The sequence below is a fragment of the Branchiostoma floridae genome, chromosome 8, assembly GCF_000003815.2.
Source record: "Branchiostoma floridae strain S238N-H82 chromosome 8, Bfl_VNyyK, whole genome shotgun sequence".
Lineage (NCBI taxonomy): Eukaryota > Metazoa > Chordata > Leptocardii > Amphioxiformes > Branchiostomatidae > Branchiostoma > Branchiostoma floridae.
The window spans coordinates 5,845,326-5,860,475 of record NC_049986.1 but is presented as its reverse complement, the minus strand read 5'-3'; the positions used below and the strand labels follow the sequence as shown (position 1 = coordinate 5,860,475).

The following is a 15,150-nucleotide window of genomic DNA, read 5'->3' as shown; positions in this document are numbered from 1 at the left end:
ACTAATCGCACGAAATGGGGAAAGTAATTCTTTAGCAATAGCACAGGAGGGGCCATCTTAATTAGTTAAAATGGCAAAAAAAAGGACAAGGTTAAGGTAAATATTTGACATAGTTTTTACACAAATCATAGGGCAAATATTAAAATAAGTAAACGACATCATGTCAATATCTTTTGGATAGATCCCACAACAGAGCAACCAACCACAACGGAGCTGAATCCCACCCTTGCCACGACTGAAGAGACGACCACTTTGCCATTCACGTCGTCAGAGGCGACCCCTAGCGCCACGGTACAGCATGACCCCGAGACGATTAACCCAACCACCACCGCTGGCATCACTTATAGTGTAGAGCCTAACACAACTCTGATTACCACGGTCGAGTTTACAACGGGTACTGACAACCCGAGCCAATCGGCATCTACACAAAAGTCTACTGACATACCACCGACCACACTGGCTGCAATTCTGGTTCCCTTTACAGGTTTGTGTAGCCTTTGTACAACTTTCTCCCCTAAAACGAAATCATGTCAATGTTTGGGCCTATATATTTTATTTCTGTAAAAATATGATGCTTGTGGCTACCGGGCACGTTCTCATGTGCCATGTCTTCATATTTTCATTGATAGAGTCCACAACAGAGCAACAGAGCCCAGCGGAGCAAAACTCTAACCATCCCATGACCTCTTCAGTGCCATACACGTCGTCAGAAGCGACCTCTACCGCCACGGCACAGAATGATCCCGAGACGATCAACCCAACTATCACAGCTAGCTTCAATTACAATGTAGAGCCTAGCACAACCCTGATGACCACTGTCGAGACCGCAGTGGACACTGAACACCCAACCCCATCGACATCTACAGAAGAGAGCACTGACACAACACTGATTGCATTTGCAGACATCGCGGTGCCCATTACAGGTTGTTGCAATTTTTTATCCACATGTTAACAATGCATAAAATAGGGACACTCTAGATCTGAATAGGCACAATACCAGCACAAAGCTGCCTAGGCAGATCCGTGTAATGAGTTGTATCATTGTCAATAAATAAATAAATAAAATACCAATAACTGATTCAGATTTAAAATAACTTATGTTCAGACTAACATGCGTATATGTATAAATTTGTAATTAACCATATATTGTATAGTTTTTTTTTTAGAAGTTTGCCAAGCACAAAGTAACCTAGAAAGAGACGGTCACTGAGGATTGTGTTCTTGGAACTCTTATCAGACTGCAGATTCGACCACTACGTTCCTAGTGGAGGTATAGACGTCATCACCTCCCCTAACTACCCCAAACTGTATCCTCCCAACCTGGACTGCTGGTACGTCATCACCACAGACCCGGGGCATGCATTGCAAGTCACCATTTTGAACTTTGACCTGCCGGACAGGTCTACAAACAACGACGTCACGTCCGGTGGATGTACGGATGATTATTTGGAACTCCATGCGTAAGTTAAAAAAAATTATTTTATATCTATGATTCTAATTTCTACTTTTACACTACTAATGTTATCGGTTGAAGATATTTTTATTGATATAGGTTCGTCGACTTAAAGTTGAAATGTTCTTCCGCTAAAAAGCAAAAATGTTACTAATAACGGAAAGTATTTCATCTGATATCTTAGGCCACTCGCGGAACCACCTTCTCGGCTAATCAGCCTGGGCCACATGTCCCGACGTGCGGACTGGACCGCGCTTTCTACCAACCCCTCTCAGCGCTACTGTGGACGGGCACTGACCCCTGGAGCAACATTTTCATCAGACACGACGTTTGCCCTGCACTTCGTAACGGACGGAGTAAACACCTCGGGAGGATTCAGCATACTCATCAGCAGTATTTCTGCTTAGTTTTTGAGGAAAATTCAAGGATGGAAATAAGTTTGTAAACAAACAAAAGAGATCAAAAGAGAAACATGGTTGCTATCTGCAGCAGTACACGTGCAACTAGGGAGAAAACAGACACCACAGGGGAAGTCTTGCATTTCTTGAGAGACTGTGCATGTGAGTGCAGTGAGAGAGGGAGAGACAGGGAGAGAGAAAGAGAGAGAGAGAGAGAGGGAGAGAGAGAGAGTGTGTGTGTGTGTGTGTGTGTGTGTGTGTGTGTGTGTGTGTGTGTGTGTGTGTGTGTGTGTGTGTGTGTGTGTGTGTGTGTGTTCGTGTTCGTGTTCGTGTTCGTGTTCAGGTCCAACGGACCAGGTCCAGGTCCGAAAAAAGAGTAAACGCTTTAAAATAGAGATTTTATGGGAAAGTATTAAAGCACGGAAGATACTGTCTTGCATAGTCATCTCTAAAGAATAAACAGTTTTCAGACTGTATCGATTGTTAAGTAAACTTTAACCAGCCGGCGTTAAAATATTTGTGTTGTGGACATTGCAACTTGCCTTCTTTGTGAGCTTCCTGCAGTGCAGTGGTCCTCCGCTTGATGACGCCATATACAGGGGGGGGGCGCTTTTCAGATTCAGATTTAACTACATTGCAATGGGCTTGGTATGTGACATTTACAAAGTATACATGTGCCAAGTGAGTTACAGTTCATACCATTCACTGATTCATAAACGTTGATAACACTTGGTTAAAACCCATTGTGACATTTCGATTCGTCTCAGACAGAACAAAGTTCACATTTCAATTCTTCCGACCTGAAAACCTGATAACTAGCCTACAAGACAATGCATTATCTGAAATCTTGGCCTCCACGTAAAAACTCTGTCCCTGGTCTTTAGGACTTTTGTCGCACTATTTTAACCGCGGAAGGATACTGTGTTCCGCGACTGTAAACCAATTAACCGCGAAATGCATGACGTGTAAAATCCGCCATCTTCTCTCAGACAACAATCCAGACAACAAAGTGCTCTAGTATTCATGCCGTTTCTCAGGCGAGCTGAAGCTGTCAGTGGACGCTTCGTGTAAGTTTTCTGCGTCACAGAAGAGAGATCGTCTGGCTCAACTTGTTTTGCCCCTTATATTCACAAGGTAGTGTGTCGTTTTTATTTTCTGTTGAATCGAACAATTACGTTTAGTCACCATGTTTCTTCCACATCTTCTTTGACGTCGTTGATCGCCTTTGGTACAAGCCGAAATGCTTTCCGGCGTTAGATAATTAAGTCTTATTACTCTGTATGAATTCCTTAAACATTGTACTATGGAGGTCTTATTATATGTTCTTCGCAAAGTAAGGGTTCGGAGCGTTGTTGGGAGCGAGGAGAAAAAAATACAAAATTTGAACGTTATTTATCCTATATCGATGTATTTCATTTAATCAAGCAGCCTAAAATTTTGTATATTGCAAGGTTTCTTCATCGGAATTTTTCCTTAGTTTCATATCCACCGATCGAATTACTGTGAAATATAGAGCATTTGAAATACATTGCAAAGGCAAGAATCTCAAATTTAGTTTCACAGCTAATCCTGCTTTATCATTTGACGAGTCTTAAAAATTACAGATTGTCTGTTCCTCTCAGTTTGGCTGAGTCAGATTCTGAAAAAAAAAAGAAGAAACCGACAGACGCGTGTCATTGTTATGCAAATCCGTCAGTAACAGACAAGGCACAGGCAAAGAGACACCCTACCATGGCGCTCGGCGGTGCCGAACATTTTGCCAAGCAACAAATTGCTTGAATCTTTGGCCCTGGCATGTCTTTTAGAGTATACCCCAACAGTGTGTTCACAAAGGCTTTTACTGGTAGCCAAGCAACAAAAGACCAAAGTGTTAGATGTGTTGGTTATCTCAATACTACCCCTTGGTTAAATCAAGCTTGAACGGAATAGTTTGGCCATTTTGTTATTCAAAGGAATTTGGAAATAAGTACACTCCAATCAGAGGTTTGGATTCGGTGTTTGAACTGTTTAGGGCGTTTCACGAGGCTATCTTTTTCATATTTTTTTTCTCTTTCATAACGTACATGTATGTGTAGACGATTAAAAAATATAAACAGGTAGTTAAACTGAAGTAAAGCCACCGACAAGGAGACAAGAATTTAATGGCATCTTCATTGTGCAATTTAGTATAATTGAAGAGCAACATATTCATTTATGTATGCGTTTTGATATAGCTGCCACATTAAATTTACCATTAACTTTAAGGTTGATCTACGATTTTCGACTCATTTTCACACATACACACACACATACACACACCTACACAACGTGCACACACACACAATGTGCACACACACACACAATTACACACATAATGTACACACACAAATACACACACAAGCACACACACACAAATACACACATAATGTACACACACACAAATACACACACAAGCACACACACACACATGCATACAAGCACACAGACACGCGCCCGAATATATAGACTTCTTTGAGAACAGAATTTATGAACGTTATATTTGTGCATTTATGCATTTCGTAAAGCATCTGCCTCTGTATTCAAAGTTATCCATATACGTATTTTGCGTTGTCTGTATAACCTACTCCGAAAAACAAACCTCATATATCGGTAAACGTAAAGCTGTTATTGTATATTGTAAAGTTGCCAGGGCTAGCCCTTGGTAATAGCCTCCGGCTAGTTGGGTAGCCCTGGCTATCTATACAACCGAATAAATCAAATGAAATCAAACTCTTTTCCTTTCTTTTACAGGACCAGAGATTTCACCAACATGGCAACACAAGCTGTGTCTAATCCTGCAACAGACTACCCTGGATATCAGAGTACAACTTTGCCGGCTAAGGGAGTTTACGCCTTCACTGCGTGAGGCGTATCTCCCCGGGCCGGCTAAAGTCGGTTTACGGGGCTATGTTGCTAGCGGCCCGGGAAAGAACCGTAGCCGCGAGCGCTGTTCTCTGGATACCAGGGTAGCAACAGACGAGAGAGAACAAGGGCACAGAAAGGCTTCTCTGCGTAAACACACGTGTTCGACATGCGGAAAGCAATTTAGAGATCGCTGGCATCTAAATGAACACATGAACACTCACACCAACGAAAAACCATACGAATGTGAGACGTGTAAGAAACGCTTTAGTCAGTTGAGTTCTCTAAAGAGTCATATGCGAACTCACACTGATGAGAAACCTTACAGATGTGAGGAATGTGATGGGAAGTTCAGAACCTTGAGAGAACTTGAGTCACACATGCGGACTCACACGGGTAAGAAACCATACTCGTGTGAAAACTGTAGCAAAAGCTTCAGACACCTGGATACTCTGAAGAAGCATAGGAGAACTCACACCGGTGAGAAACCCTACAGATGTGAGCAGTGTGAGAAACAGCTCAGTGAACTTGGCTCTCTAAAGAGGCATGTGAGGACCCACACCGGTGAGAAACCTTACAGTTGTGAGGAGTGCAACAAACAATTCACTGATTCGGGCTCTCTGAAGAAACATATGCGTACTCACACCGGTGAAAAGCCCTACAGATGTGAGAAGTGTAACAAACGATTTACTATCTCTGGTAATCTGAACAAACATATGCGGACTCACACGGGTGAGAAGCCATACACGTGTGAGAAGTGTAGCAAACAGTTTAGTGCGCTGAGTAGTCTGAAGAAGCATATGAGGACCCATACTGGTGAAAAACCTTACAGCTGCAAGGAGTGCAACAAACAGTTTAGCCAATCCTCTCAGCTGAAGGAGCACGTGAAGACTCACACTGGAGAGAAACCGTACAAATGTGAAAAGTGCGACAAGCGGTGTAGTAAGCTGGGTAATCTGAAGAGTCATATGCTGACGCACAACCTTGAGAGACCATACTACAAATGCGAGGAGTGCAGCAAACAATTCATTCACCAGAAATCTCTGAGGAGCCATATGAAGACTCACTCCGGAGATCTAGAGAAACCGTACAGATGTGACGAGTGCAGCAGACAGTTCGGTAGTCTGAGTCATCTTAAATCTCATATGATGACCCACAATGGAGAGAAACCTTACAGATGTGAGGAGTGCAGCAGGCAGTTCAGACGGTTGGATGATTTAAAGAGGCACATTCGCACTCACACTGGAGAGAAACCGTACAGATGTGAGGAGTGCAACAAGCATTTTAGCGAGAAAGGTTCTCTGCAAATACATGTGAGGACGCACACCGGTGAAAAGCCCTACAGCTGTTTGAAATGCAGTAAACGTTTTAGTGACAGGGGTCATCGAAATAAGCATATGAGGACTCACACGGGTGAAAAACCGTACAGGTGTGAGCAGTGTAGCAAACAGTTTAGTCAACTGGGTAATCTGAGGAGACATATCAAAACCCACACCGGGGAGAAACCCTTCAGATGTGAGAAATGCAGCAAACAGTTCAGTCAGCTGGTCAATAGGGGCTGCACGAGCAACCTCCATGGAGGAGCTCTACAGAGCACCTCCATGCAGGTTGCTCGTACAGCCCTCCAGCTCCACGAAACGGGCTCTACGCACTCATGAATGCAAACACTTAGTTCTCGTCACCTTCATGAATTCTTTTTTTTAATCCATGGATGAAGCTTCTCTCGTAGAAGACAAACAAACGGGGACGGCCTGATCTAGCACCTTCAACAAATGCGAACTATGAATGTAAATATTTGGTTACACGTTACCAAAAGAAATCGGTATTGCAGCTCTATACGGATATATTGTCAACAACAAGCACAGAGCCGATAGCTGAACAGCAGCGCTCTGCGCACTATGAACGTAAACACTTGGTTCACGTCACCATCAACAAATCGGTGTTTAGGGCTCTATACAGGGATACTGTAAACAACAAAAACACGGAGCCGATAGCTGATCAAGCAGCTCCACGGGCTATATGAATGTAAACGCTTGGTTCGCGTCACCATCAACAAATCGGTGTTTAGGGCTCTATCAACAAATCGGTGTTTAGGGCTCTATACAGGGATACTGTAAACAACAAACACACGGAGCCGATAGCTGATCAAGCAGATCTACGGGCTATATGAATGTAAACACTTGGTTCACGTCACCATCAACAAATCGGTGTTTAGGGCTCTATACAGGAATACTGTAAACAACAAACACACGGAGCCGATAGCTGATCAAGCAGCTCCACGGGCTATATGAAAGTAAACACTTGGTTCACGTCACCATCAACAAATCAGTGTTTAGGGCTCTATACAGGGATACTGTAAACAACAAAAACACGGAGCCGATAGCTGATCGAGCAGCTCCACGGGCTATATGAATGTAAACACTTGGTTCACGTCACCCAAAACAAATTGTTGTTTAGGGCTCCATACAGAGATATTGTTAACAACAAACACACAGAGCCGATAGCTGACAAAGCAGCTATATGGGCTATGAATGTAAACATTTGGTTCACGTCACCCAAAACAAATCGGTCAGAGGTCTGTCCAAGCAGCGCTCTACGGGCTTTGATTGTAAACATTCGGTTCACGTCACCCAAAACAAATCGGTCATAGGTCTGTCCAAGCAGCCCTCTACGGGCTTTGAATGTAAACATGTGGTTCACGTCACCCAAAACAAATCGGTCAGAGGTCTGTCCAAGCAGCGCTGCACGGGATTATTTTTATTCTTCAAGTCGATGTTGGGTCGCGGAATTATTAGTTCGTTGGCAAAAGTAGTAGAAATTTACCGGCTCGCTTCCCCCCCTCATTTAAGAACACTCAGTGATATTTGTTTGTTTGCCATTGCCAAGAATGCGAAAACTTCGCACCTTCATGCTAATCGTCCAGAATGGTTGATTTAGCCCTGTTTGGGAAAATCTGTTGGCCTACTAGTACTAGAAAAAAAAGGGTTTATAAAACAAATATTTAGACCTATTGCGAAGATCTGCAATACCAGGGGTGCCTGTTTTTAGAAGAATTTAACTGCCTGCCAAGAGAGAGTAGTCTCTCCACCCATCCTCGCTGGATACGGGCAATGAGGTAAAACTTCCTTAAAGAGGTTTGCAACAGGTCTAAATATTTGTTTTATGAAACCACATGTTGTTGTTTTGTCATAATGGGCAGCAGAGCGCCCCCCCCCCCCCAACACACACGCACATAAATGCACACAAACACTTGTAATAATTGTTCATTTCTTTGTATGGTTGGATACAAAAATTGAAAGAACAATCGTGATGGTGATAAATTTAGAAATCAAAACAACCCGTTTATTGAATGAAGCAAGCGGGGCATTGTTTATATATAGTCAGCTCTTGCAAAGAAAGCTGAATGTTCGCACCTCCGTGCTAATTCGAAATCGTCCCAAAGCGCGCCCTAGCCCTTTCCACGCCAGAACACTGACGCCAGCAGCTGGCTGACTGTCCTATGACGTACTCTTCAAGCAGAGGCTTGTGGGAAAAATCGTGACCATTTCCTTTCATATCAATTTTTTTTGAAGGCCGGTCAAAATAACATTATGAAAGGAAAAAGTCGCGACCAACCTCTGCTTGGAGAAAAGGTCATATACATGTAGCCCGGTATAGTGATAAAGTCAAAGTACAATTTGCACAAACTATCTAATTTTAAAGGTTTTAATGCTAGAATCCAACCATTGGTGTTTACGAGCAAGAAGGTGAGCAAACTTCCTTGGTACGAGGTTTGCAACGGCGAGCATTTAATATGTTGGAGTTTACTTCTTGCATAGTGTTATATACCAGGGAGCTTTCAGATGAACACCCCATCCAAGCGTGTATTTGCCTGTTTCGGTCATTCCACTTAGATGTATCTGCGGGGGTTTTATACAGATATCTTTACCTTGCAGATGTCCATGTTACGATAATATCTTTGCTTTATCTATTTTCCCAATCTGTTTTTCCCCGCAGTCTCTTCATTTTCAGTGTACGTAGAAATAAAAGTGAAAAACAACAATTACGTATTGTTTGTGCGTGTTCGTCACATTGGCTCCCCCCTTTGACAGAATGGAGTTATCCAGTAAAAGTTACTCGGGTGGTCTACACTTTGTTTGGCATACCGTCTGTGAGCGTTATCTCGTTTTCATTCATACAGTTGGAAATCGGTGCAAACCTAACTGGCTGATGTACTTAGACGATAAAATAGACGATAAAAACGACTAAAAAACAGCCGGAGCCTAACCTCTGCTTGGAGAGAACCTCTTGCACTAGTACCTGAAAGTTAATGCTCTAACGTTAACATGCTTAAAATGAAACGTAGCCAAAATTATTGATCAAGAGAAAAGGTTATTGTCAGATGACTTTGAAACCACTATATTCATATACTAGAAATTGAGCATGATAGCTTCGACTGAGACATCAGTAGGTATGTGATGTATTTTTGATCAGTTGTACTTTTATAATTTTCTGTGAAATATGATTTCTTGAAGGTGAGGCGTGCCATGCCTGAGGTTACAGGGGTGTATTCAGGAAATATTTGCGGAATTCATACAAGCTTTAATGATCGTATGGATTCCGTAAAACTCATAAATTAAGTAAGATTTGTGAGTTACTTTAATCTCCAAGCAAGGAAGTTGCTCCAAGCAGATCCTAAAATGGCATAAGATTAATAAGTACGAAACTCAGGCCAAGAAGCACAAAAGGTGCCCTTTGCCTGAATTGTAAGGAGCTTACAAACTTCAATGTTAAAACATTTGAGATCAATCTTGAATCAATACTAGTAGTCAAACTCAAAGATAGTTTGTGCAAACTATGCTTTGACAGTATTACTCTACCGGACTACAGGACCCACTCTCCAAGCAGGCATGTACAGCTTGGTAGAGTCTTCGATATTGTAACCTTCTCATATGCCGGTAAGACCAGCGGGGAAAAGTCAGACCTTCAAGAAAAAAGTCACACTTTACTCTACCAACGTCTGCTTGAAAAGTTACTGGCCAGTCAGCCAGCTGCTTCCGGCGAGTGTTCTGGCGTGGTAAGGGTGCGCCTTGGGGCGATGTCGGATTAGCAAGGAGGTGCGAACTTTCAGCTTTCCTTGCGAGAGGGACAAACATTTCACCGCTCGCTTCATTCAATGAATGGGTTGTTTTGAGTTCTTCTTGGACAACAAGAACTTTCTTTGAGATTAAGATCACGGAATTCATACGATCTCTAATAATAATAAATATATCTTGTGCATTTCGCAACTCATTTGAGTTCAAATCCGTGTTTTTTTATAATGAATCGTATGAAAAACATATATATAAATTCATACATATTCCATAAGACTCTTATGAAAGCCGTTATATTCTTATAAAAACAGGCACCCTGGTTTGGAAATCTCCTCATAACAGGTCGCAATATATCGTTTATGAAACCAAATGTTTCTTTTGTTTTGGTAGTGGACCAACAGATTTCCACAAACTTGTTACAAGGCTGAAGTAAACCAATAACAGCTATTAGCACGAAGGTGCGAAGCTTCCGCATTCTTTACAATGGCAAACAAACAAGGCACATCTATTTTCAAAGAAGAGGTTGGGTCCCCATGTGAAGGGAGCGAGCCGGTAAATTCCGACTACTTTTCCAAACTCACTATTCTGTAACCCAAAATCCGCATGAAGAAAAAAATATTCAGTTTCTTGGGTCATTTAAAGGTACATGAGATAAGGAGTTTTGTTTTGTCCGCATGGTTTATATTCATAGTGCGTAGAGGTGCTGGCTCAGATCTCCGCTCTGTGTATGTTTGTTGTACAGACCGATTTGTTTTGGGTGACGTGAACCAAATGTTTACATTCAAAGCCCGTAGAGCGCTGCTTGGACAGACCTATGACCGATTTGTTTTGAGTGACGTGAATCAAATGTTTACATTCAAAGCCCGTAGAGCGCTGCTTGGACAGACCTATGACCGATTTGTTTTGAGTGACGTGAACCGAATGTTTACAATCAAAGCCCGTAGAGCGCTGCTTGGACAGACCTCTGACCGATTTGTTTTGGGTGAGGTGAACCAAATGTTTACATTCAAAGCCCATGGAGCTGCTTGGTCAGCTATCGGCTCCGTGTGTTTGTTGTTTACAATATCACTGTATGGAGCCCTAAACACCGATTTGTTGGTGGTGACGTGAACCAAGTGTTTACATTCATATAGCCCGTGGAGCTGCTCAAACAGCTATCGGCTCCGTGTGTTTGTTGTTTACAGTATATCTGTATGGAGCCCTAAACACCGATTTGTTGGTGGTGACGTGAACAAAGTGTTTACATTCATATAGCCCGTGGAGCTGCTGAAACAGCTATCGGCTCCGTGTGTGTGTTGTTTACAGTATATCTGTATGGAGCCCTTAACACCGATTTGTTGATGGTGACGTGAACCAAGTGTTTACATTCATATAGCCCGTGGAGCTGCTCAAACAGCTATCGGCTCCGTGTGTTTGTTGTTTACAGTATCTCTGTATGGAGCCCTAAACACCGATTTGTTGATTGTGACGTGAACAGAGTGTTTACATTCATATAGCCCATGGAGCTGCTCAAACAGCTATCGGCTCTGTGTGTTTGTTGTTTACAATATCTCTGTATAGAGCCCTAAACACCGATTTGTTGATGGTGACGTGAACAAAGTGTTAACATTCATATAGCCCGTGGAGCTGCTCAAACAGCTATCGGCTCCGTGTGTTTGTTGTTTACAGTATCTCTGTATGGAGCCCTAAGACCGATTTGTTTTGGGTGACGTGAACCAAGTGTTTACATTCATGTAGCCCATATAGCTACTTTGTCAGCTATCGGCTCTGTGTGTTTGTTGTTTACAATATCTCTGTATAGAGCCCAAAACACCGATTTGTTTTGGGTGACGTGAACCAAGTGTTTACATTCATATAGCCCGTGGAGCTGCTCAAACAGCTATCGGCTCTGTGTGTTTGTTGTTTATAATATCTCTGTATAGAGCCCTAAACACCGATTTGTTGATGGTGACGTGAACAAAGTGTTTACATTCATATAGCCCGTGGAGCTGCTCAAACAGCTATCGGCTCCGTGTGTTTGTTGTTTACAGTATCTCTGTATGGAGCCCTAAGACCGATTTGTTTTGGGTGACGTGAACCATGTGTTTACATTCATATAGCCCGTGGAGCTGCTCAGGCAGTTATCGGCTCTGTGTGTTTGTTGTTTACAGTATCCCTGTATGGAGTCCTAAGACCGATTTGTTGATGGTGACATAACCAAGTGTTTACATTCATATAGCCCGTGGAGCTGCTCGGGCAGCTATCGGCTCCGTGTGTTTCTTGTTTACACTGATCTCCGTATAGAGCCCCTACACCAATTTGCTGAAGGTTACGTGAACCGAATGTTTACATTCATAGTTTGTAGAGGTTGCTTGCACCGCCCTCCGTTCTGTGTATTTTTGTCATTTACGATATCAACCAATTTGTTTTGGGTGACTTGAACCCAATGTTTACATTCAAAGCCCATGGAGCGCTGTTTGGAAAGACCTCTGACCGATTTGTTTTGGGTAACGTGAACCAAATGTTTAACGTTACATTCATAGCCCGTGTAACGGAAAACCATGTTTTGTATTAATGATGGCGTAGAGCTGCTAGTTTAGCCCGGTTGTTTGTCCTATACGAGAGAACCTCCTCCATGTAGTTTTAAAAATTCCATGAAGGTGACGAGAACAAAGCGTTTGTATTCATAGCGCATAGAGCTCGCTCGGTGGAGCTGGCGGGCTGAACGAGCAACCTCCATGGAGGTCAGCTCTGTAGAGCTCCTCCATGGAGGTTGCTCGTGCAGCCCCTTCTCCAGCTGGTCGCTTTAAAGAGACATGTGCTGATTCACACCGGTGAGAGACCCTACAGATGTGATACATGCAACAAACGTTTTAATGATCCTAGTAGTCTGACGAAGCACATAAGGACTCACACCGGTGAGAGACCCTTCAAGTGTGAGACATGCAACAAACGTTTTGCCGAATCGGGTACCCTGAAGAGCCATATGAAGACTCACACTCGTGATAAAGCTCGAAAGATGTGATAAATTCAATACAAACAGTTTAGCTATCTTTTTTTTTTCTCTCTGAGAAAAGAGAACTTGCACTGGACAAAAACCATACAGATGTGAAAATAGCAGCAGACAGCTTGGGGGCGGCTTTGTTCTCTTCAAATAAATGAAAAGTTACAGAGAAGAAAAAGCATATACATGTGTACAGTTTAGCAGAGGATTCAGCGGCTGAGAACTCCGAGGAAACATGCTAGAACTGAGACAGGTACAATGTAAGGAATCTGTAGATATGAGAAGTGCAGCAAATAGTTTGTTGAGTTAAGATCTATGTGAAACCAAATTTTCTGAGAAACCGTACCATTTTGAGGAGTGCTTGCTGTAGTGCTTTAACGTGGAGGACTTAACAGACTTCATTGAAATTTGTAATGTTTAAGTGTGCAAAATTTTACCTGACTGGTCTTGAATTGTCTGTAGGCATAGGACGGCGAAGTATGTACTCGTTGTCGATATTGCTGTTCGGTTCTTGTGTACTAGTTTGACTGACTGTTAGTTAATTACTATAACTTAGAACAATCTGTGAAAATACTTTGACCCTAGCTAGTAGACTGTTAACACATAGGTCTAGGTGCACACTTTCATACGCTTCAGTAGTAAACTCGTTTTTTTTTAAGGGTTGCTTCCAATTGTGCTAGTTATACATCGTCTTTTATTCGTCCTTGTGTTAAATTTACTTATTTGCAATAAATAAGAGTGAAAACAGTTCATTTTGCCTGGGATCTTTTTCTTCCTACAAATAACGGTAAGGAAAATAGTACAGGCAATAACAAATCGTTATAATTAAGCTCTGTAATATGTTGTTTTCACAACTTATATCAAAATTATAAAGCAAAGATAGTTCTTTCCTTATGTACCATAGATCCAATTGCTGATAGCTGGGTCCAAATAGAAACTGCCACCATATATAAGTCGATGTGGCATATCTAGGCGTCGTCAATTGCAAATATCAAATCCGCGTCATCTAAGTTATTTGTCCTCTTGCAGTGAACAGCAAATATATACATTACCGGTACTATATCAATCACTGTAAACATGCATACATCTTGGCGGGAACGCATAATACTGTTATTGCGTTATCACGAACTAGATTAAAGTTTGAAACAACGTTATCTTAATACATATATAAGTACAAAAATCGGGAAATACTGTAAGCCTAGGAATTAAAATAAGATAATTTTGATCCTCTACAGTATAGGGCTAACCAGCCACTAATGTACAAAGCTCCACCCAGAACACGTATAATTCTACAACTATTCTGTGCCTAAAATAGCCTTGTATTAAAATGCACAATTTCGTAGGGTATAAACACACACTGACAGCAAGAGATCTAGAGTACAAACTATTATTTCATAGAGGTAACGTTATATGTAACAACTGCATTTGCTGAAGAAATGTTTATCTTTTAACTATAGCCAATTTGATTTGCGTTCACGACATGTGATTCTATGACTATTAAGTGGCCTTGAAATACTAACATAGGTCTCCTACCGACTTCTTTTTTTTACAGTACTGAAGCAATACGTCCGGTTTTAATTAGATAGTTTATTACACAACAATTGTACGGGGTACAAAGTATGGCATCTACATAACTACAGTTCTATAACTTATCGCTTTTCTAACTAATACAGAAGTTGTAGTATGGGATAAGTTTCTTACAGTTATTGGAGGCTTTTACAATCATTGGAGGAATTTCTAATGTCTAAACCTTCTTTGATATATTTTCCTATATCTGTCATGCAGGGATTGTCAGATGTCATGATGTATTTGAATTTCTGTAGTAGATAGATTTTTGGGAAGAGAGTGATTGCAAGCCCCCCTTTTAAAATTGGAAGTTTTAATTGTTTTTTTATTAGTTTTGGCATCTAGACACCGTTTGCAGTTAGTATAGTCGACCAATGTCGGGGAACATCAGCTGTTGGACGGTGGGGTCCCTTGCCTCGGATCAGAGACCGACGCGACCGTCCTAGGATCTCGGCTATCTGCAGGGTCATGGCATGGGTCATCAGCGGACTCTCGATCAGGTCTGCAAGGAATTCGAAAGAACAAGATGTCACATAGCCTGATCAAATCTGGCTTATAGCAGCCCGCTTAACATCAGACGGCCTCCTCTGCGGGGAAGGACCAGCTACAGCCCCGGACATGCAGGAAAGTTTGTATCATACAGACTAGATGTCACAAAACGGCAGTAGAGGTATTGGTGTTATGTTACAGCGAATAACAATTACTAGTATTTGGATTTTATAGCTGCAATAGCCATACAGATACAGTCGAAGCCGTTTAATACCACACCCCATTTGCCAGCGTTTTCGCGCAATATCC

General features: G+C 42.0%; 2 protein-coding genes across 2 annotated transcripts in view; one reads left to right on the top strand and one right to left on the bottom strand.

Moving 5' to 3' along the window:
* The first annotated feature begins 2,786 nt into the window (after positions 1-2,786).
* On the top strand, positions 2,787-12,975 carry LOC118421578 (gastrula zinc finger protein XlCGF57.1-like). Its single transcript, XM_035828924.1, has 4 exons — positions 2,787-2,985; positions 4,621-4,666; positions 4,839-6,278; positions 12,583-12,975. Exons 2-4 carry the CDS (start codon positions 4,640-4,642, stop codon positions 12,805-12,807), a joined length of 1,692 nt encoding a protein of 563 aa, XP_035684817.1. The 5' UTR covers positions 2,787-2,985; positions 4,621-4,639; the 3' UTR covers positions 12,808-12,975.
* Positions 12,976-14,670: 1,695 nt separating this feature from the next.
* Positions 14,671-15,150, bottom strand: part of LOC118420636 (trans-1,2-dihydrobenzene-1,2-diol dehydrogenase-like) — a 5,144-nt gene continuing 4,664 nt past the window's right edge. The window contains exon 6 of the mRNA XM_035827500.1: positions 14,671-14,854. The gene's annotated coding sequence lies outside the window, so the exon portion shown is untranslated. The remainder of the gene's footprint in view (positions 14,855-15,150) is intronic.

Bases quoted from the DNA above. Each gene is read 5' to 3' on its own strand.
- LOC118421578 (XM_035828924.1), top strand. From the start codon at position 4,640: ATGGCAACACAAGCTGTGTCTAATCCT. The intron at 4,667-4,838 runs GCAACAGACTAC...GATACCAGGGTA, and splicing joins CACAAGCTGTGTCTAATCCT to GCAACAGACGAGAGAGAACA. The intron at 6,279-12,582 runs GTCAATAGGGGC...CTTCTCCAGCTG, and splicing joins GCAAACAGTTCAGTCAGCTG to GTCGCTTTAAAGAGACATGT.